The sequence below is a fragment of the Dunckerocampus dactyliophorus genome, chromosome 5 (assembly GCF_027744805.1).
Source record: "Dunckerocampus dactyliophorus isolate RoL2022-P2 chromosome 5, RoL_Ddac_1.1, whole genome shotgun sequence".
NCBI lineage: Eukaryota > Metazoa > Chordata > Actinopteri > Syngnathiformes > Syngnathidae > Dunckerocampus > Dunckerocampus dactyliophorus.
The window spans coordinates 18,955,194-18,978,328 of NC_072823.1; the positions used below are offsets into that span (position 1 = coordinate 18,955,194).

The window sequence follows — 23,135 nt, forward strand, 5'->3', positions numbered from 1 at the left end:
AAACACTAAGTGTCTATCTTTAAAAACACAATGACTGGATATATTTAATAACGTGTGAATAAAACATGCTGCTCAGTTTGGCAGGCAGTTTAAGTAGACATGTTATCTCTTAATAGATTGGGCAGGTTTACCTTCTATATGCCTATATTAATAGTAATTCCGTTTTTGTAACGTGTTTTATCAAGATATCATTATTAATATCCAGCAAATTATGCAGTTCAATATTATTGTTTTCAACGGACTGAAATAAGTTGTTGTTCCAGGGATAAACATGTGGGGGCAGTAGTAACGCGAGCGTCCTGTGTCCGCCTTCAGTAAACATAGAAGAAGGCGAGCTTGTTGCCGTCACTCACGTCAACTTGAACTAGTTTGACAGCGGAAAAGTAGCTCATTAAGAGGGAAGAGGTGGCCTCTGTCGCTTAAGGTAAATTACATGGAAGCGTGACAGTTCGACGACTTTGTGGTTGTGTTTGTTGTGCCATATGTTACCCGAGTCAGCAGCTCTTGAGACGACCGTAGCAGAAGTGAGACATGTCACTGGCTTGGTTGCGTGTGGGGAACACATGTTACGCAGCCTCAAGCTAGCATGCTAACTAAGCTCAAGCTAACAGGTAGCTGCGAAGCATTGGCTAACGGAAATGACGTCATCTAACTAGTCAGGTGAATGTTTCGTGCTAATTAAAATAATAATAATTTAAACTGTTCATATTCTTGTCATTACTGTTGGTTTGGCTTCAAATGGCTAGTTTTGCAACAATCCCCACTATAATTTTTCTTTTGAGCAAGCAAAGTGCACACCTATATAACAGTAAAACGAACGCAGGTAACCATAGTAACGTCCGTTTCCAAAGTCTGGAATAAAACGAGTAAACAGCAGTTTGATGGAGCCTGTATTTGGCGTTCTAAAAAAAAAAAAAAAAAAAGAGTTCCAGTCGTGGCTGCTGTTAAGTATTTAAAATTTTGTTGGCGATCATAAACAACTTGAGCTCTGTCAAGGAATTTGTTGTAAATGTGTTATTTGTGCTGACAAAACACAACAAAATAAAAATACTGTATAAAAATATAAATTCTGTTCCAAGGTCAAATTGTCACCATTTATTAATTCAGTCATTTTCTATGCCACTTTATCCTCATTAGGGTCGCGGCGGTATGCTGGAGCCTATCCCAGCTGACTTCAGGCGAGAGGCGGGGTACACCCTGGACTGGTTGCCAGCCAATCGCAGGGCACATATAGACAAACAACCATTCACACTCACATTCATACCTATGGACAATTTAAAGTCACCAATTAACATAACATGCATGTTTTTTGGGATGTGGGAGGAAGCCGGACTACCCGAACAAAAAAAATGGGGTACCTGGTGCCTACGTTGGTGACCCCTGGGCTATATGATATGAAAGGGTAACCATAAAATCACCTTCATTTAGACAAAAACATATTTGACTTTTCGGACTATCTGCCTTAGACCTCAGACTGCCACGCACACACAAGTGCTACATTAGCCGCCGCCTGACCGCTGGTCACATCGCGAGCCTCGATAACTCACCACACCCTGCCAAGTGCCCGCCCCCCAAATGCCACACCAAACTAAAGCTTTTTAACACTCCATCCCGGCGAGGCATTTTTCGTGGTATGTTTTGCAGGTGCAAAACGTATATCACTCTCACAACGACGGGTAAGTCCCACATGGCAGCCATGCTTGTTTTGGCTTTGTGAAGGGAAAGTGGGCAGGAGATCGCTATAGGCTGGCTACTGCAGTGGGGGCAGAGGTGATCGGCGTTATAAAGCAAGTATCGGCATATGCCGATACCATGGAAATTGGTCGATACTGATCGGTGGGTGACCGACCAATAGGAGCACCCCTAAAGTTAACCATTGTTAATATTAACTGGTAAAAACATTATTGTCATACAAGTGTAAAAAGACCACTTAATAGTAAATGTTAAAAACACCAATAAGTGATGACAGAGATCAGGGGTCCACAGACTGGTACCAGTCTGAACCGGGCCGTACAGAACTTTCAGAGGAATTGATTAAAAAAAGCCACTTAAAAAAATGTTGCAAATGATTGCATCGAATAATTTGTAAATGCTTATCAGTTTGGGCAGTTACTTTATTGGAAAATAATATACTGTTAGAAAGCTCATCATTTTTGCATATTTCGTTTTGTTTCCCGGTGGTCCTTGAACAAAGTAACAAAGTAAGAGTTACATAGAAATTTGTCCGATGCTGCCAAATACTGTACTTATGTTTTTCTTGTTCATCGTTGAGCTTTGATGACATTATGTCTGCATTGAGCACGAGTGTTTGTATTTTGTTGGGTGTCAAGTTAATTCATGCTAGCACACTGGCTGTCACTCACATCAAACAACGATATGATAATCTTCTCTCTGGAAAACAAACTCCAGGCTTGTCCCAATGTTGAGTGCGTGTGCATTTTATCCTTTTAATTTGATGTGGTTGGAAGCTACTTTTCTGATACATTTGTTTGGTGCAGTCTGACAGAATGTAACCTGCAGCGTTTTTATTCTAAAGGCCGCAAGTGTGTTGTTGGTTGTGATCCTTCCGTCATGTTAAGCTTTCATAACTTCAGTGGTCATCTTAAAAAGACCCTTGGTTACATTGCGCTTGTCTGTACTAACAAGTTTGGTGTGACTTAACGGTGTATTTTCTTCAGTATCCAACTTCTGACTTTCCCACTATACTGCTTCATGTTAAAATTGTGCTAATCCCCCCCCCCCAGGCTGAGATATGCGGCGAGGGGAGCATGTTCCGAAGGCATTCGAGGCCCCCGTGGATGTCCACGCCAGCGCTGATGGTCAGGTGTACATGTTCAACAGGATGGCCAATGAGACGGCTATGTCATCGGATGAGGAGGAACTCGGTTTAATGGAAATGAGACCTCAGGCACGCCATACGCAGAAACGGGACAGGCAGAGGAACATCCACTTGCTGGAACTTGAAGTGTCAGATGGTGACAATCTCAACAAGTTGGCGTTGCAATATGGCTGCAAGGTAGGGATAGATGATTGAGCCTATCAGTAGCCTGGCATTTTTCTGCCTTTTTGGTGACTGTTTTGTATGAAAAGGCACAGAGATGGAATAGAGGATTTAAAGTAATCCTGGGTATTTTCCGCCCTCTGTAGCGACAGGGTGCCACCTGTGTGCAAGGAGATGGCTCAATGGCAGGACAAGGGATTGAAGAGGCACACTTGTTGTGTGAAAGCAATTGTCGCTGTCAGACAAATTTTTATATGTCACACCAGATGCTGTGTGCACACAGATGCGGTGATGTCCCACTTTGACAGAATCTGTGTAAAAGGCATTCAGGTTGCAAAGAAGTGGAGAATTTAAATGATGTATGAATACATTTTGGCTGCTGTTTTAACCTTTCCAAGAAGTCTTCCAGAATCGTTTTATTGCAAGTTTAGCTAAATACTTTTAACTGTAAATTTAACTGTAATTCTTTCAATATATTTTAAGGTCACAGTTCAGTTTACTTTCGGTACGGTAAAGGAACAAAACAAACAACCTCTTAGTTTTGGAGTAAAGAGATTAAATGAAGCAAACAACAAATATGGATTTGATTTCTACTGTACTCCTTTAAATTCTCATATATTCCCATGTTTAAGGATGTTTGCCAATAGACAATGTTGCAATCCTAACCAGCTGCCACTTTCTTTCTACAGGTGGCAGATATCAAGAGAGTGAACAACCTCATACAGGAACAGGATGTATTTGCACTGAAATCTATAAAAATCCCCGTTCCCAGGCACAGCTTTTTGACAGAGACGTACACCAACCTAAGTGACGCTCAAGAAGAAACTCCACATTCACCTTGCAGGCTGCCATATAGACACGAGGTCACTAACTTTCTCATCGAGGTGGACAATGACATCGAGAAGCTGATTCAAACGACGGATGATCACGACATGGATGTGTTGGAAGACAAACCCAAAAGGCTGGGTCTGAGAGGACGGAGGCTAAAGGGTTATAGTGCGGACTGGGGAATCCAGTGGTGGAACGCTGTGATCGCCATGCTCCTCATTGGCATCATCTTACCGTTGTTTTATATCATTTACTTTAAAACTAAACCCAGCGGGGGAACCGCGCCACTGGATGGCAGCATTTTGTCATCAATCATGTCTAACAGCTCAGGGACGGCCTTTGGTACCAGTGGGCCTGGCCACACTCAAGAACCAGGATAGAATGTGCTCATTATATAAAGCCAAATGTCTAACATCAAGTGCAATACCTTTTTGAATCATGTAACACAGTGCATTGCATCCACGCCAACTGTATTTGCTTTTCGAGTCATTGTTACTGGTCCTCGAGTGGTTTTAAGTTTGTCAGTACTTGCATGTCTTCAATCTCATTCGACACAAGAATGCATTATTAACTAATTGCAAATATCAACAATAGAAAAGCATCTTGCCATTTTTTGCAGTAATGTATTTCAAAGTAAGGCATGAGTTTATTCAGTTTTGGTCTGTGTGCTTTTGGATTTAATATATATTTGTTTTTTTTTCTCAGTTCATATCTGTCCTCATGTCAGGTGGACCTGTAATTACTGCCAAAAGTGTATATGGTAGAGCTCCCACTTTGTGTAGGGGACCATCAGTGAAAGGTGAAAAAGCGTGAGTAATTGAGACACCCGTAAAAATGTCTATTTTTGGCACATGGCTCCTCCTCTAAACCCTCCTGCTAACTTGACGTTCTCTGATTTCTACATTTTTCTAAAAGTGACATGTAATTATTAGGTTAGATTCATCTCTAGAAACCTCCCCCATCACACACTTAATGCATTTTAAATTCCAAACATATACAGTAGGTACTCCACACTAATGCATTATAATTTAAATGGATTGATTAACAGATGGAATGGGAGTCACAGTGCAGAAATGAGGTTCACCTTTGCATCTCAGCAGCTATGGTGTGTTCAAGGGCTGGCGAAAAAATGCCAACTCAACACTTAACGAAAAAACGGCAGTGAATAAACATTAAAATTGTTGGCTTTTTTAACAGTGGTACATGTAGGCTGTACATTTGACCTGTATTATTACATATTTGTAAATTATTGCGACTTGGGGTGGATGAAATGTTTTCTGTGAAAAAAAATCCACATTGGTGACTAATTATCAAAAAAATTGGGGGGACTGAAAGTTGAATCATGAATGTGCAGGGATCCACTGTACTGTGTTTACAGTAGCAATAGCTGGGACATTGACAGTACCTTGTAACGTACACGGTAGTTTTAAACAACATAGATGCCCAAACATAAGCTTTCATTTTTAATTCATAATAAAATGTACACTTTCTTGGATTGTGTAAGACTAAGTTTGACTATCTTTTCGTGTAATTCAGCCTTGAACAAGGACACAGGATAATGACTATTTTTTGGCTGGATTGTCAAACTATTAAGTAAATATTGACAGCGACTTGCAAGACTTCTTTCAGCACTTCAACACAAACTTGTAAGTGGCCTCCCCCATTCCCAGAAAAACGGATTTTCTGGAGTTTAGGAGTTCTCTGCGACACAGTTTACAATCAAAAATCGATTCACTTTGCTTTTAAACATAACTGACGTTAGCTTAGGTTTGAAAATTGTTTTTTTGTCAAGCTGCTGCGGTGCATCCACCTTCACCAACAGATGGCAGCATAAGCAAAGTTATCGTATCTCCAGGAAGACGTGCACGACGACAAGTCAAACGTATTTAGCTAGATATACTTTTTTTTTTTTTTTTTGACAGACACCATTTGTAAAGATAATTTTGATAAAACGTGCAAATTACATTGGGCAGGTGTACTTAAAAGAACACACACCGTCAATATTTGCATATTGCTCCATTCTGTACGTTTATTCTTCCAAAACTTGAGACGCACCATCTCCAAAGTAGAGCTCTGATCTCACTCCAGGCCGCAGAGCTCTGGTTAGCTGCCAAAACTCTGCGGCCTGGGTCTGGGTCTCATCCCAGTGTTGATACATAGACCGCCCTCCCTTACCTCCAACCTTGACAGCTGTGCACCCTGGATGGGATGGCCTCATTTGTTTTCAAAGCTAACCATTTGACTGAACGCTAACGTGTATAAAATGTTCTTTATACATGTGTTTGAGATGTCCAGAAGAAGTGATATTGCAATTGGAATGTTGTTAAAGTTGTACAATTAGGAATTGCTTAATTTCCTGATAGTTAATGAACCCCTACGATGCAAAATTGACCTTAAAATGATGTTCAAGCAGCAGTATGTGTCCCAAGAGCCTGAGGTTCTGGGTTTCCATGACATCATGAAGGAAAAACTTCCTACTTCATGGACATGACTAAAAAAAAACATAACAGGCTTCACCACACATCCTAAAATAACTACACCGTATTTGAAGCACATTTTTTTGGGTGTAAAAGGTGGAAAGAAGGGGGCTTCCCCACACAGGACCACACCATGCAGACTGGGTGGAGGAGTGCTGTGCAGCTTGAAGACATTTGCACAATTGAGCAGCTGGCAGCAGCCCACTTGGCCAACATAAACAGCACTAATCCATTTTTCCAAGCAGCTTTCAACACTCATCTCTCTCTCCCGGCCACTGTGACGCTCCTCACGCCTGTTTTGGATCGCCATCACCAGGAGGCAGTGTGACCCTTCAACCATTGTGGGTTACAGCAGTTTGCCTCATTATTCACCGCTCAAGCATGTGCTTCCCTTTGATTCTCTCCCTGAAGCGAAACAGGTCTCAGTTTTCTTGCTTTCTTTGCAGGAATGCACGCTCGGTTTCACAATGTCACGTTGACATAGACGTATGCTCACATGTTTAGGATTAAATCCATTTTACTGTGCATTTTTGAAACTTCAGCACCATATCGATTTGTGGTTTGAAAATTCAGTTTACCACAATGTATAATATACAGTTATTCATGTAAAAAAAATAAGGCTAATGTACAATAAAGACATTTTCTGTGAGAGTCCCTGTGCTGTTGGGTGGGGGGTTGGGACCAGGGAGATCCAGGGTTTTGATTTCCTTCGCTCCCGGGGGGATTTGGCAGACACAGGGTAATTTGTAGTGAAATTTCCAGCTCAGTTTTGTTTTGCAGGTGGCTGAGAATGGAGGCAGGGTGTGGTGGGGAATAAGAGAAGCAATTTGCTGTGTGCTGTGAATGTGTGTATTGTTGCACATGGTGTTGTAGCGATATGTGCTGTGGTCAGGGCTGGACTGCTGGAAGGGAGGCAAAACTACTTCTAGTTTAATGCATGATTATTTTTGTTTGTTTTTAAGTGCTGTCTGCACTTGCATGCAACATAAAATGTTGCAGACACGATGGTAATAACATTGGCGAGAGAAAAAGGAGCTGGCGAGACCAACTTTAAAATTACTCCTATGTTGACCTACAGTACTTGTCTTTTGTTTTTTACTTTAAGCTTCAGTCCACACCTTTTACACAACATAATAAACAGACACTGATAAAATAACACCAGAAAATTACAATCAGGGAGATTGGGGGGTGGGGTTTGGCAAGAGGGTGTCAACATAGCCAACGTCAAAACTGCATGTATGTTTTAGGCCTTTGTCTTTTAACTGCAATCTGCACTTTTGCACAACATGAATTACACATTAAACTGACATGTTGGTCGGATAACAGGTGTCCTTTTCTCTAGCCAGAAAAGCCTCGCTAATAGTAATTGTCAGAAGGTGGGTGGGTTTTTTTTTTTTTTGCCGTGAGAAATGGGTGTCAGCAAGACCAACCTCTAGAATGATACCCTTGTCAGATGTTTGTCATTAAACTGCATTCTGTACTTTTACACAGCATAAAATGTGTCATATAATATGGTGGTAAAATAACACCAGAGATGCCAACTTCTAAAATAATCCAAATTAGGGAGTTTGTTTTTGGCAAGAGAAACGGGTGCCAGCAGGACCAACGACTTGTAGGTTAATGAATGGAGGTTAAACTGCAGTCTGCACTTTTATAGAAAATAACATATGGCGTATTAGATTGACATGGTGATAAAATAACACCAGAGCGGCCAACCTCTAATAGTCACAATCAGGGAGGGGTTTTTTTTTTGGCGAGAGAAAAGGGTATCAGTGAGACCAGCTTCCCAACTGCTTCTCTGTTAATGCATTTGTCAGGTTTGGTTTTTGCAGTCTGCACTTCTGTCTAACATAAAATACGCTATATCAGATTGACATAGTGATAAATGAAACCAGACAATCAGGGAGGTTTGGGGGTTTTGTTGGTAAGAGAAAATTATGTCTGCAAGACCAACTTTAACATGACTTCTAGGTTAACGCATTTGTCAGGTTGTGTCTTTAAACTGCATTCACCTTTATGCAGTGGTTCTCAAATATTTTCTGTCATGCCCCCCCCATGGGAAGCTGGTAATATGTATTAATTTATCTGGACTGTACAGATTGAACTTGAAAGTGGCAACAACATGGAGAGCTGTGACGTATACAAGTGCATTCAAGAGTCAAATTGCATGTTGAGTACAATACATTTGTACATGTTGGCAGGTCTGCAGTAACGTTAAAAGTGCTCCCTGCGTCTCACGCCCCCCGCCCCTTGAGGGGGGACCGCCCCACTATTTGAGAGCCTCTGCAACATCAAATATGTTATATGAGAAAGACATGGTGATACAAAGACACCCGAGATCCTAAATCTAATTTAGGGAGGGCCTTTTTTGGCGAGATAAAAGGGTGTCAGCAAGACCAACTTCAATACTCTGTTTCTTTATACATGTGTCATGGAGTTTCAAGATAAAAACCTGTTTGTTTGAAACAATGCTTGTTTCAGTTCCAGATATTGTTACCTTTTAACTGCAGTCTGCACTTTTATGCGACAGAATATTTCATATTAGATTGACATGGTAATAAAATGGCACCAACTTCTGACACCTGCAATGGGGAGCACTGGCACCTCTGTACGACGTTCCATTCAGTGTCAGTGGGGTCACAAAAGCAACATATGGATGGATTTGAAGGCTTTTCACCATAATGCATTTCAGTCTCACAGACGTTGGGACGGAGTGGCTTCAATTAAAAAAAAAAAACTCTTTGAATACAAAGCCAGACCTTGGATGGTAAAATCCATGCCAGATGTTACAGCACCACTCAGTGAACTCACAAGGTGTCAAGCGAAGAGGAGAATGTTTTGTCTGTTTGCACTACATTAATTCTGTCCTAAATGTCTGCCTGCTACAAACTCGTCCATTAGTAAAGTATCTCTATGAATGTCCTATACAAATCTTAATTTCTTTCACTATATGTGATCATTTAAACCTGGCTTTTTGCAAGTTAGGGGATCATCTGGAGACACAGCTGGCTGGAGAATGTGATGTTCTGGCTGTCATGTTCCTGCAGGGGCGTCTGTTTTTCTTCCCATTCCATGGAGGAACCAATTGTGCAGCACCTGTTTTACATTCCACTAAGAGTTTGAGAAGGCTTCACTTAGAAGAACAATTTCTGTTAATCTTTACACATACAAGGAGCACGGAGAGCTATACAGTACACTTCTCCTGGAGTGCATGTACTCAAAGTGACAATTCTAGAGTTCAGTTGTCATATTTCATATTGTACCAGGAGCATTTTACTTCCTGTATTGGTGCACATCATATATTATAAGTACATTCAATTCTGGTAAAAAACAAAACAAAAAACTGCAGTGCTGTACTTTAGCCCTGAATGGCAGCGATGGGGACTCGAGTTTGCAACTCGGGCTCGAGTCACATTGAGTCGCACACAGAGAGACTTAACTTGAACTCGTGCTCAAAAGACTTCAGGCTCGACTCAGACTCGCGTTTTGGGACTCGTGAACGATCATTCTGTTTTCATTCTTCCTTTCTTTTTGTTATTTTGTCGTAATTAACATTGGGGCAACACTGAAATGTCTGAAGAGAGAATTAGACTACAATGTCTCCAACCGGGTGTGGTGTAATATTTTCTATATTTTTGTTCTTATTATGGTACGACTGAGCCTGCACGATAGCGGGCAAGATATACTGTAACTCAACTGTATGTTCATGTTGGAAGAATAGAGTTTCCTTGAAAGGAAATCATTCATTGTGTGTTTCTTCGTAATGCATTGCAGTACCCTGTTTAAAGGGATCATACAACAAACAACCAATCAGCACTGATACTTTATGCTAATAGATAAAGGAGGGATAATGATACAGTGGATGCTTTGAATTTCTTAGCTATAACTGTTAGGGTTGTGAACAACAAAACCGATGCGACTGGATAGCCGGTTTGACAAGCGGGAGATGCGGCTGCATCAGTAGCAGCCAGCTTCTTTGTTTTATAATATAAGATTCATGTCCACATCAACAAATGTAACCATAGAATCGTATCAAATCGTATCACTTGTACGCTGTATCGAATCGTCTATCACAAAGAGATTTACATCCTTAATAGCTGTGCAGTATTCTTGGTAGAGCGAATAGCAGCAGATGATAGAAGGCTCATTAAAACAAAAGAAAAACATGAGAGATTTATTTTTTAGAGAGTTGAAACTTGGACTTGCGATTAAAGACTTGAGACCTGACTTGGACTCATGACCAAACACCTGAGACTTGGCTTGAAAAAGAAAAAGACTTGGGAACATCTCTGCTGCGTGGGACTTTAGCCCAATGCATACACAGATAAGTAAGACAGCTTTTTTGGCTTTGCAATGATGAGATTTTTGCAGGAGATTAAATTGCACATATGCTTGTAATAAATTCGATTCATATAATGGACATTGCGTATGTCACATGTGTTACACTGCTAGTCATAGAAAATAAACATACTGTCATTCAAGATTATTGCAACCAGTTACAACTGTTAATGTAAAAAAAATATGTCTAAAATTCCCTCACAAATTTATGTAAAATGTTGTCATGTATTTCAGGAAAAATGTTCTTAAAATGTTGTCAAAAACACAAGTTCTTTAGATATATATATATATATATATATATATACAGTATATTATTTTTTAATGAGTAAAAATGTTTTTTTAATGTTCTGAACAAAAAAGTTGTCAAAATGTCCCAAAATGTCTCCAAAATATTCAATATTTTCTCCCCCAAAAATTCACGTTTCTCTAAAATGTTCTCTAAATGTGCTCAAAAATGGTCTCTAAATTTTAGACGTTGCTCAGGCAAAATATCATTTCTATATTTACTTTAAAATGCATACACAGAGTAGTAGCTACTGGTTATTTGTGAGGGACAATAAAAAAGGCTTGGCAGGAGGAAAGAATGCAGGGAGACAGGCATGGATGAAGGGAGGATAATGGGTTGGACATGCGGCTCTAAATCACTGGATGCGTCTCAAACGAACACCTGCTTGCCACAAACAATATCTTCCTCTGCATCTCAGTATCAGTATCCTCAATTTGTCATTGTATATTACGCTACTGATAAAGCTAATACACTATTAACCCAAATATACATTATTATTTACTTTTATACACAATATTCACCAAAAAAAATCAAATACTGGCTCAAAATACCATTCAAAGTATTTTTCATCTCTCCCACAAGCCTCGAGATGACAAACTGCTACCTTTGGAATGATTGTTTCTGGAACAACTGCCATAAGAATTTCCCCTCCTTTTTTCGCTTTTGTGCCTCTGAGGCGTTTTCATGGCTTTACCGCGAAGGTAGATCATTTGATCTAAGCTGCAGACGTGAGTGCAAAACAGCAACCAGGTGCTATCGACTCATTTCTCCAAATACTGTCCGGGCAACAGTTTATACAACATTTCCAAGCAGATAATTCTGGCCTCCACACTGCCAGATGGATGCATTACAAAGTAAAAGTAAATTGCCACCAGAGTGATATGGGCAGTCTTTGGAAGGACAACTGATCAGAAGTAACACGTGTCCTGTTTTGTTTTAGTCCATGGAAATTTCAGTGGGGTTAATGGTCTTGATGCTGGTTCAAGTATACAAAGTATATAGATAAATGATTTTGTGTTGGTATTGTGGAAACAGTCACCCCAGTTGAGAGCTCAGCAATTTGTTTGGAAGTCTTAGCAGGTAATGAAAACCACTTGCTGCTGGGACTACATAAATTCAAGTGAGCTTTTGGGGGCTCATCTGTCTCAGGGAAAAGAAAAAAGTCAGCACATGACGCTGAAAGATGCTAAATTTCCTGCCAGATGTTCTTGCAGCGAGGAATGTTTTAAAGGAAAACGTTTTGGATTGGGGAAAACTGGCATTTAAAGAAACTAAAAATCTAGAGAGCTATATGGGACTTTTAACATATGAGCTACTTACAGTAAGAGCTATGTTCAAAATACATTGCAGTGCTTTTACTAGAATTGCTCCCTGGTCACATTTTTAGGTTTATCTGTAACACTTCTACTATTACCGTTGCCATTTGGAAACTACTTGTATTTATCAACAAATGAGAACATTACAGTATATCAATGGAAAACAATGAAATAAAACTAAATTGCATCTTGAAGCCATTGGGCAAGATGGTGTGCACTACTTGGCTGCCACCAGCAGAGGTGCTGTTGATTGCTGTGCAAAGAACGATATGACGTCATGTGAGCTATAATGCATGAAGACCTCCGCTATTGCACAACACTGGCATCGAAACAGGAGTTCAGAACCTTCAGCGGTACTGTATATTCTCCCATGCCAATAAAAAAATATTGAAAATGTAAATTAATTGATAATGATAGTGGATCAAGCCAATTCAAATGTCCATGCTTTTGTAATTTTATTTTTGTGCCAAAATTACATATAAATACAAAAACAGATCATTTAAATAGGATATAAATGAAGCATGAACTAATTTACTTAATTAAATTGTGAAATATTAAATACTTGTAAATAATTATTTATTTAAACCATATGGTTATTTAGTGTTAATTTATATAATTCATGGCCGTTTAAATGATTAATCACATTTATATTGATTTAATAGCATTTAACTTTCAAGGCTTTTTAAAATAATCTAATGACATTTTTAATTATTCAATGACATATTCATTTATTTAATACATATTTGCCAAAAATGCCATTAAAAGCCCAAAGGAAAGCAAAGTGAATTAAATGAATATGTCGGTCACCCGTCAAAGAGGGGAGATCTGATTGACTGAACTAAAATGTAAGATGTTGCAAAATACAAAATCAAAAAACTCCATATGAACATCAGATGTGTTAAAAAAAGGTTCTCAAAACAGCAATACAGTTATCCCTCGTTTATCACGGGGTGATAGGTTCCCAAATTAGCCTGCAATAAGTGAAATACGTGAAGTAGCCAACTTAATTTTTTTTTACAATTTTTTAGATAAAAAAATGACTCACCATACACTTTATACACTTTTCTCAGACAAGCAATAACATTTGATCACATTTTTCTCTTGTTTAAACTAAGCTCAAACCTTCGTTTGAATTTTAATGCTCAACCTACGAGGTTGGACACCAGAAATTAAGTGACTCACGTGTATTTCACTCCTCTGGCCGTGCCTCTTCGTCCTGGCGCGGCTCTGCTGTAGCACTTTTGTATCCTTGTTAAAACATATTGTTGCTGTATGTTCTTCCTCCAACCAAAGATTCATTTACAGTATTTTGCAATGGCCGCATAACGTCCACCTTCTTTCCACAAATCCAAGTTTTTTTGCAATGATGCGATGATCCCCCCTCCGTGAATCACCACCTTACCGTGGTGGAGGGGTTTGTGTGCCCGAGTGATCCTAGGAGCTATGTTGTCTGGGGCTATATGCCCCTGGTAGGGTCTCCCAAGGCAAACAGGTCCTGGGTGACGGGCCAGACCAAGAGTGATTCAGAAGACCCCTATGAATAAACACACGAGGAGAGACCGCACCTCGCCCGGAAGTGGGATACCGGGGCCTCACCCTGGAGCCAGGCCTGGGGGAGGGGCTCGCAGGCGAGCGTCTGGTGGTCGGGCTTTCACCCGTGGGACCCGGCCGGGCTCAGCCCGAAGAAGCCACACGGGATCTCCCCCCCGTAGACCCACCACCTGCGGGGGCAAGCATAAGGGTCCGGTGCATTGCGTTTTGGGTGGCGGTCGAGGGCGGGAACCTAGGCGACCTGGTCTTCGGCGGCCAAATCTGGTTCTTGGGACATGGAACGTCACTTCTCTGGCGGGGAAGGAGCCCGAACTTGTGAGAGAGGTTGAGACATTCCGACTAGATATAGTCGGACTCACCTCGACCCACAGTTTGGGTTCTGGATCCAAACTCCTCGAGAGGGGCTGGACCTTGTTCTACTCTGGAGTTGCTGCAGGGGAGAGGCGGCGAGCTGGTGTGGGCTTATTAATAGCCCCCCGGCTCGGTGCCTCTGTGTTGGAGTCATCCCCGGTAAACGAGAGGGTCATTTCCCTACGCCTTCGGGTTGGGGAAAGGGTCCTGACTGTCGTTTGTGCGTACGCGCCAAACGGCAGTTCAGAGTACCCAGCCTTCCTGGAGTCCATCAGAGGGGTGCTGGAGAGCACCCCAACTGGTGACTCTGTCGTTTTGCTGGGAGACTTCAACGCCCATGTGGGCAATGACAGTGTGACCTGGAGGGGCGTGATTGGGAGGAACGGCCTCCCCGATCTGAACCCGTGCGGTGTGATGTTGTTGGACTTCTGTGCGAACCACAGTTTGTCCATCACAAACACCATGTTCCAGCATAAGGATGTCCATAAGTGCACATGGCACCAGGACACCCTAGGCCGCAGGTCTATGATCGACTTTGTAGTCGTATCATCAGACCTGCGTCCGCATGTTTTGGACACACGGGTAAAGAGAGGGGCTGAGCTGTCAACTGATCACCACCTGGTGATGAGTTGGATTAGATGGCGGGGGAGGATGCCGGACAGACCCGGGAGGCCCAAACGTGTAGTGAGGGTGTGCTGGGAACGTTTGGCAGAGTCTCCTGTTCGTCGAGTCTTCAGCTCTCACCTCCGGCAGAGCTTCTCCTGCATCCCGGGGGAGGACGAGGATATCGAGTCCGAATGGGCTCTATTCCGTGCCTCCATTGCTGAGGCAGCCGATCGGAGCTGCGGCCGCAAAGTGGTCGGTGCCAGTCGTGGCGGCAAGCCCCGAACCCGATGGTGGACACCAGAGGTCAGGGCTGCCGTCAAGCTGAAGAAGGAGTCCTATCGAGCATGGATGGCTTGTGGGACTCCTGAAGCAGCTGACGGGTACCGGCAGGCCAAGCGGCACGCGGCTTCGGCGGTGGTCGAGGCAAAAACTCGGGTGTGGGAGGAGTTCGGTGAGGCCATGGAACACAACTTTCGGTCGGCCTCGAAGAGGTTCTGGCAAACCGTCCGACGCCTCAGAAAGGGGAAGCAGTGCCCGGTCCACACTGTTTACAGTGGGGACGGGAGCCTGCTGACCTCGACTGAGGATATAGTTGGGCGGTGGAAGGAATACTTTGAGGCCCTTCTCAATCCCACTGACATACCTTCCCTAGAGGAAGCAGAGACTGAGGATACGAACGCGGACAGTTCCATCACCGTGGCTGAGGTATCTGGGGTAGTCAAAATGCTCCCCAGTGGCAAAGCTCCGGGGGTGGACGAGTTTCGCCCTGAATTCCTCAAGGCTTTGGATGTTGCGGGACTGTCTTGGCTGACACGTCTCTTCAACATTGCGTGGAAGTCGGGAACAGTACCTCTGGATTGGCAGACTGGGGTGGTGGTCCCCCTTTTCAAGAAGGGTGACCGGAGGGTGTGTTCTAACTATAGGGGGATCACATTCCTCAGCCTCCCTGGGAAAGTCTATTCCAGGGTGCTGGAGAGAAGGGTACGACCGTTAATCGAACCTCGGCTACAGGAGGTGCAATGTGGTTTTCGTCCTGGTCGCGGAACACTGGACCAGCTCTACACCCTTGCAAGGGTCCTGGAGGGTACTTGGGAGTTTGCCCAACCGGTCTACATGTGCTTTGTGGACCTGGAAAAGGCATTCGACCGTGTCCCTCGCGGTGTCCTGTGGGGGGTGCTCCGGGAGTATGGGATTGGTGGCACGCTACTACGTGCCATTCAGTCCTTGTACAACCGGAGCAGGAGCCTGGTTCGCATTGCCAGTAGTAAGTCAAGCCTGTTTCCGGTGAACGTTGGCCTCTGCCAAGGCTGCCCTTTGTCACCGATTCTGTTCATAATTTTCATGGACAGAATTTCTAGGCGCAGCCAAGGTGTCGAGGGAGTCCAGTTCGGGGGCACTAGGATCTCATCTCTGCTATTTGCAGACGATGTGGTCCTGATGGCCTCATCGAGCTGTGACCTGCAGTGTTTACTGGGACGGTTTGCATCTGAGTGTGAAGCTTCTGGGATGAGACTCAGCACCTCCAAATCTGAGGCCATGGTTCTCAGTCGGAAAAGGGTGGATTGCTCCCTCCGGGTTGGGAATGAGGTCCTGCCCCAGGTGGAGGAGTTCAAGTATCTCGGGGTCTTGTTCACGAGTGAGGGAAGGTTGGAGCGTGAGGTCGATAGGCGGATCGGCGCAGCGTCTGCAGTAATGCGGTCGCTGTACCGGACCGTCGTGGTGAAGAGAGAGCTGAGCCGGAAGGCAAAGCTCTCAATTTACCGATCGATCTATGTTCCCACCCTCACCTATGGTCATGAGCTTTGGGTCATGACCGAAAGAACGAGATCGCGGATACAAGCGGCTGAAATGAGTTTTCTTCGTAGGGTAGCGGGACTCACCCTAAGAGACAGGGTGAGGAGCTCGGTTATCCGAGAGGAGCTCAGAGTAGAGCCGCTGCTCCTTCACATCGAGAGGAGCCAGCTGAGGTGGCTCGGGCATCTAGTCCGGATGCCTCCCGGACGCCTCCCTGGTGAGGTGTTTCGGGCATGCCCAGCCGGGAGAAGGCCCCGGGGAAGACCTAGGACACGCTGGAGGGATTATGTCTCACAGCTGGCCTGGGAACGCCTCGGTGTCCTCCCGGTGGAGCTGGAGGAGGTGGTCGGGGACCGGGAAGTCTGGGCTTCCCTACTGAGACTGCTGCCCCCGCGACCCGGACCCGGATAAGCGGAGGAAAATGGAATGAAATGGAATGGAATGATCCTCTGCGCTTTGTCGACATTGAGGGTTTTGTCGGGGAGAAAATGTGCAAACATACAGAGTTCAGAGTCTCTGCAAGCTGTTTGCTAGCGATCAGCGATTCGCTGGCGCGAACAGGAAACACTGCAGTTTGGTATGAAGGAGATTGATTGACAATGGTCTACAGCCAATCAGGACGCAGAAGACAATGGGCGGGTTGTCCCTTAGCCAATAAAGATGCACACAATGGCCGAGTTCTCCCTTAGCCAACAAGGACGCAGAACACAATGAGTGTTCATATGCTATAAAAAAAAAAAAACACAAAAATTGCACTAAAAAAAACCTGGCGAAACAGGGAATCCATGAAAGGTAAACCGTGATGGAGAGAGGGAACACTGTAAAGCAATAAGAATGGCAAACAGCAGAACGCAGATATTGGATCAGCACATACGAAGCAGTTCTACAACCATACTCTTAATGCATTTTATAAAACCAACTGAAGACCACATGAGCAAGCACTTTGAGGATGGAGGCAAGGAAAACTTCTAACCGAAGAAACACCAAAACATGGGTTTTTCCATAGCCAATTCAATTTGAGGGCAATTGAAGCATTGTTTTGCCTAATACTGTTTACAATCACAAAGAAAAACGAAACTTTCCCAAACTTGCACATGTCACACAGCATGTATAGTAAGTAAGTGCATGCATACCTACAGGATAGTCAAGCATATCCTTCTCGGATAACCACAACAATAGAAATGTTCACATTGCAGACCATACAGTACATCTACGGTGTACTGAGTGATTTGACCAAGTGGCAGGTAGGAGCTGAACTGTCACTCCATGTTAGAGGTCATACAATTGAAATACGACAAAGGTCATGCTGTACAATGACAGTGGACTCAAAGCTGCCATACAATGCAGGCTTCTTGTCAGCGTCTTCGCTTTGCTGAAAGGCGCCCTACAGCAGACCAGATAAAGAAAAAGGAGTGAGCCATTAAGACTAGATGGCTAGAGAATCGTATCCCTGAAATCTGTGTGGCATTTCAAGTATCAGATGAAATCTCAACGTAAAATGACACGACTAATTATAGTGACCCATTCGAGTGAACAGTATGAGACACTCCCAAGAAGGAGTAGACAGTCGGTTGGACATTAATTGTGGCATGTAGGCTCCAGAAAATGGCAGATCTTGCCGAGTAAAATTGCAACACTGGTGGCAAGTCTTTTCCGACGAGGTTAGGGAGTACAAATGTGTTTTCTTCTGTATGCTAAACGAAGAGCAACAGACAAAGTAGGGGTCATCAAGAGTTCAGTTTGGGTTGCACAAATGGAAATCCGTCTGGGTTATGGTGACTGCACAGCATCATTGAAGTGCAGTGACAACACTCACGCTCATAAACTCTTAGAGATGGATTGGAAGGCATAACGTAACATGATATTGTTTTTTTGTGGTGGTTTGTTGTTTTTCTCTTCTGTGTGGTAGAAGTAATACCACCAATACTAGTAATACCTGTAATAGCTACATATGTTAATACCGACTTCATTATTGCTAATCACCCTGGCATTACAATTTTGTGTGCGGTTCTGTGGGTAAAATATACTTGATTAAATAAATAGCTTGTTGGATTTCTTCATTCCAGATTGGTTTTCCTTAGCTCCATCAGCAAAATCCTTTCTTATGTTGAGTTCAGTTGGTAGAATTGACTTGACTAAATAGATAGCTAGACAGATAGATTTCTTCATTCCAAGGAGTTGTTCCTTGGCTCTATCACCAAAGTGCTTTCTTATGTTGAGCTCAGTTGGTAGAATTGACTTGATTAAATAGGTAGATCGATTTCTTTGTTTGAGGGAGTTTTTCCTTGCCTCTATGTCTAAAGTGTTTGCTCAGGTGAGGTTCAGTTGACTTACTAAGCCCTTGAACCCTTTAAACCCTTTATTCCTAAAATCACAATTACTAAAATTTGCTCTGGTAAACTTTCAAACAGCTAAAGTTATGCATAAAGCAAACAATAACACGTTACCCAAAAACGTAAAACAATTCTGCTGAGAAAAGAGGAGAAATATGATCTTAGGAAATAATTCAACCTAAAACACGCATATGCACGGACAACACTAAAAACCTTCAGCATTTCTGTGTGTGGAATCAAGTTGTGGAACGGATTTAGTGAGGAAACAGTGCGATTTCAAGAAACAGTGCAAGCAGTTGATGTTTATAAGGTACAAGGAGAAGACACCTGAATCACTGTGCACATACAATGCCATGTCTTACCAGTCTTACATTGACTACAAACTCTTCATTTCTGGTGGGTACATTGTCTGTACTCACCCAGCCTCAAACTGGGTCGCTGTCAACTATTTCATCAGCTATTATCAATTTATTACCATCACAAAGTCGGTTGTACATCTAACAAATGTATTGCAACTGATGTGTAACGGACGAGGCGTAGGATTCAATAAGCTTTTCTCCTTCCTGCTCCTTTTTGGACATGCGGAACTGTGAATTGTGCTCCGGTGTAATTTGAGCGTATATTCAAGATTAATTAAACCATTACCGTGTTACCAAATAGTAGGCGTGTAACGATTCATTTTAAAAACGATTCCATTCGTATCATGATTCGGGGTGCCGATACGATTCAAGTATGATATTGGTTCATTTAGAACGATGTGATCAGAAACGATTCAGTAACTTTAAATTGATTCAGTAACTTTTTAGCCAAAAAATCAACCAGTGTGACTGTGAAATAAATACCATACTGGACAGTGCAGGTGAAGTTTCCTAGATTTTTGTTGTTTTTTGTAAGGGAATCAGGCATAAATTAATTATGGATATAAACAAACAAGTAAACAACAATTTATGGCAAATGCATTCACATTTTATTTGAATAAAGTGCAACCAACACTTCAGGTTGAATTAACAGGAGGTTAACCTTTTCTGCTCTCTTTTTCAATATTCAATATATTTTCAATAAAAGTACAGTAAGTGCAACCAACATTTCAACTGTAGATTTACCTGCTACTTCTGCTTTTATTTTGCAACATAAAAATAATACAATATTAATATCAAAAAGAAAGTGCAACCAACATCTCTTCAGGTTGAATTAACAGTAGGTTTACCTGCTACTTGCTACTGCACGAGGTGCATGGATGGTCAGCGTTGTGTGAAATCCCACGGCACCTTAGTAGGTGGTTGGAGAGATGGTGGCTTCATTATTTCTCGTTCGCCGGCTTGTCCTCTGCCATGCTATGTTTTGTTGTCTGCTGGTGCGTGGCGATGACAGACTGAATCGAGTAACGTTTAACATATTTCTCAGTTCTAAAAAAACCCCAAAACATCCATATCCATATAAAGCCAGCTGTGCTGAAACCCAATGCTTTATTTCCTAGTATCGATGCACTCGATTGATCATCTTTTAAACAATGTTAGATTGATACATGTCGTCCGGAATGGCAACTTGCCATAAATATGTATTCATATTTTTTTTTTTTTTAGAAGTGTAGTAAATACTGTATATATACTTTCTATATTTATAGTAGGAGGTAGATCTTTGGGACTTGGTCATTTTAAAAGTAGCTCGCAGTCTGAAAAAGTGTGAGCACCCATGTAGTAGATGAATCGTTACACCCCTACTAAATAGGTAGCTACATTTCCTCATTTCAGGGAGTTTTTCCTTCGCGCCACCAAAATGCTTTCTTATATTAGGTTCAGTTGGTAAAGTAACTAAATAGATGGATAGATAGATAGATTTCTTTGTTAGCGGGAGTTTTTCCTGGCCTCTGTCTCTAAAATGTTTGCTCATGTAGGGTCCAGTTGGTAAAATTTGCTTGAGTGAACAGATAGCTAGTTAGCTAGATAAATATATGCATTTCTTCATTCCCGGGGGTTTTTCCTTGGTTCCATTACCAGTGCTTTCTCATGTTGCGTTCAGTTGGTAAATTAGACTTGACTACAGAGCTACATAGATAGGTTTATTCGTTAAAGGGAGTCATTCCTTGCCTCCTTGCCACCTAGACAATGTCCGTATCAATTTCTGAGACTGGTGTATTGTGAGAGATGATGATATATTGCAATATCAATATTCAAATAAGATTTTGTCCCACCTCTAATACCAAAGTGAAAATATTAACCAAATATGAAATATTATGATGACTGAAGAAACAATAAAATAACTACTTCAAAACTGTACGCTGATGTTCATATGTCTGGTCTCATGTTGTGACCTGATTTGCGCTCCCATGGATACAGCTGCAGCACACAAGGAGTGGCGGAATGTAAAACATGATTCCATTGTTTGCTCCTAGGTGCATTGTACACATGCCGTGTGTGCGTGTGTGTGTGCATCTCAAAGTGATGACAATTCCATAAGCTATTTAAACCAGTAGGTATGTGTGCTTTGGGCATTTAGCTCCAGCTGCTGCTCTGCTGTTATTTTTGTTGTCTATTGGCAGTCAGTGAGGTAATGGCTACTTTGAGCGATAATATTTTTGTAATATGTTAGTATAAATGGAGATTTTTCTTTTTTTATGTTGATTTTGGGTAAGATAAGGAATTTATGTAATTAATACTTTGTTAGTGAGACCACTTTAGTAAATCTGCAGCTACTGCTGACTGTCAGGTAGGAAAAACTTTCTGAATTTGGAAGTGGAAACCTATATAACAGTGTTATATTTAGTGCATGAAAAGATGACAAGTACAAATGCAAAAAAATAAATACAAAACATGTAGTACAGCTTCAAATATTTTTTTTTAATTATATATATTAAAATATTGCAGATATGCTCCCAATAATTTCGATGTAGATTTGTCTATTTATTTGATATTTGTTGTTTGACTTACAAAAACTATTTTTAAAAAAAGGTTAACATATCCAGTTATTTTGGTCACTTGGCTATTGATACAGTAGCGTAAATTGATATATATACCCCATTTGGGCTCAAAAAGTTCGATGGCATTTAAAAAAAAATCTATTTTTCCAATTAGGAGCATGAAAAAGCAACAGCAACATCCCTGGTTTCACATTCTGCAGCCTTTCTTTCTCAGTGTGTTATATTCATTTGTTTTAGTTGCGTGTTATATTTTGTTTGGGGAGAAATATGTGCATATTAGAGCGATAAATCCTGACAAAAATCCAAGCTTGTTTCCATGGTGACACTGAACTGCACTCTGTCAGACAAAAAAAAAAAAATCTATAAAAATAACTAGAGCAAATAAAAGCTTGCATGCTGTCTTTTTGACCTTTTTCTCGTAAAATCTGCACACAATTTATGAATGGATGGTCTTGTCTGTTCATAACATAACAGAGCTGCTGCTGCTGTTTCCAGCGCCGCATCATTGTCACCATCTGCTTCTCTTTGACACCTGAGAGCTTTCCAAGGTGTTGTGTGAGTCTCATCAGGTCAGACGATTGAAGCTCCTCTCAGCACAGCAATGAGTGAGTGACAACAGCCTCACGGTGATAAGAGGCCTGCTATGGAAAGACCTCCGGATAGAAGAGGTCCTCCTGCGTGTGTGTGCGTGTGTGTGCGTGTGTGTGTAAAAACGTTGGGATTGTATTGTGCATGCATGCACAAGCACCTGTGTATGTCTCTGTCGTGGTGATGAGTGAGAATCAGGCCTTGGGCAGAGAGGGGGGTCGTCATGTCACCGCAGAGACAGCCACCATTGCTTAGCAGCCTCCCCCCTCCAGCCGACTGAAGGAAGTGCAAAATGAAATGTGATCATCTTTATGGAAAAAGGAAAATAATACCTGAAATCTAATAAGCATGTTGTTTTTGTTTGATGGCTTTGAAGGTTAAGGCAAGAAATCCCACTGTTCCTTGTTGTCAACAAATCTGATGCCAATGGTAAATGGTGTGAAACAGGGGTGTCCAAAGTGCAGTCTGGGAGCCATTTACGGCCATTGGCTGTTTTTTAATTGGCCCACAGCACATTCTAAAACTATAATTTACCAAGAAATATTTTAAAAACGCAAGAGCAAAAATAATTTTACAAGAATATTACAAAAAAAGAGAAAAAGCTTGTAGTCTAACAAGAAAAAGTCAACATTTTAAAAGAATAAATTTGCAATGTTATGCGGAAAAATAATGTCATTTTAGTAGGCGTATCATGAGATGAGATTATACATGAGATTGGTTGTACAAGAACGAGATGAGACGAGATTTGA

The 23,135-nt window shown here is 42.0% G+C and overlaps 1 protein-coding gene across 2 annotated transcripts; it reads left to right on the top strand.

The window, feature by feature from the left end:
- The first annotated feature begins 316 nt into the window (after positions 1 to 316).
- Positions 317 to 4,709, top strand: lysmd4 (LysM, putative peptidoglycan-binding, domain containing 4). Of its 2 annotated transcripts, none has more exons than XM_054776603.1 (3): positions 317 to 424; positions 2,745 to 3,016; positions 3,691 to 4,709. In XM_054776603.1, the coding sequence occupies exons 2-3, from the start codon at positions 2,753 to 2,755 to the stop codon at positions 4,207 to 4,209; spliced, it is 783 nt and encodes a 260-aa protein (XP_054632578.1). In that variant the 5' UTR covers positions 317 to 424; positions 2,745 to 2,752; the 3' UTR covers positions 4,210 to 4,709. The 2 variants fall into 2 exon arrangements, with proteins under 2 accessions (XP_054632578.1, XP_054632579.1); XM_054776604.1 differs by lacking the exon at positions 317 to 424 and adding an exon at positions 451 to 1,676.
- The last annotated feature ends 18,426 nt before the right edge of the window (positions 4,710 to 23,135 follow it).

Excerpts from the sequence above, each read along its gene's own strand:
- lysmd4 (XM_054776603.1), top strand. The coding sequence starts at position 2,753 with ATGCGGCGAGGGGAGCATGTTCCGAAGGCATTCGAGGCCCCCGTGGAT. Across the intron at positions 3,017-3,690 it reads CGTTGCAATATGGCTGCAAG|GTGGCAGATATCAAGAGAGT; the intron begins GTAGGGATAGAT and ends TTCTTTCTACAG.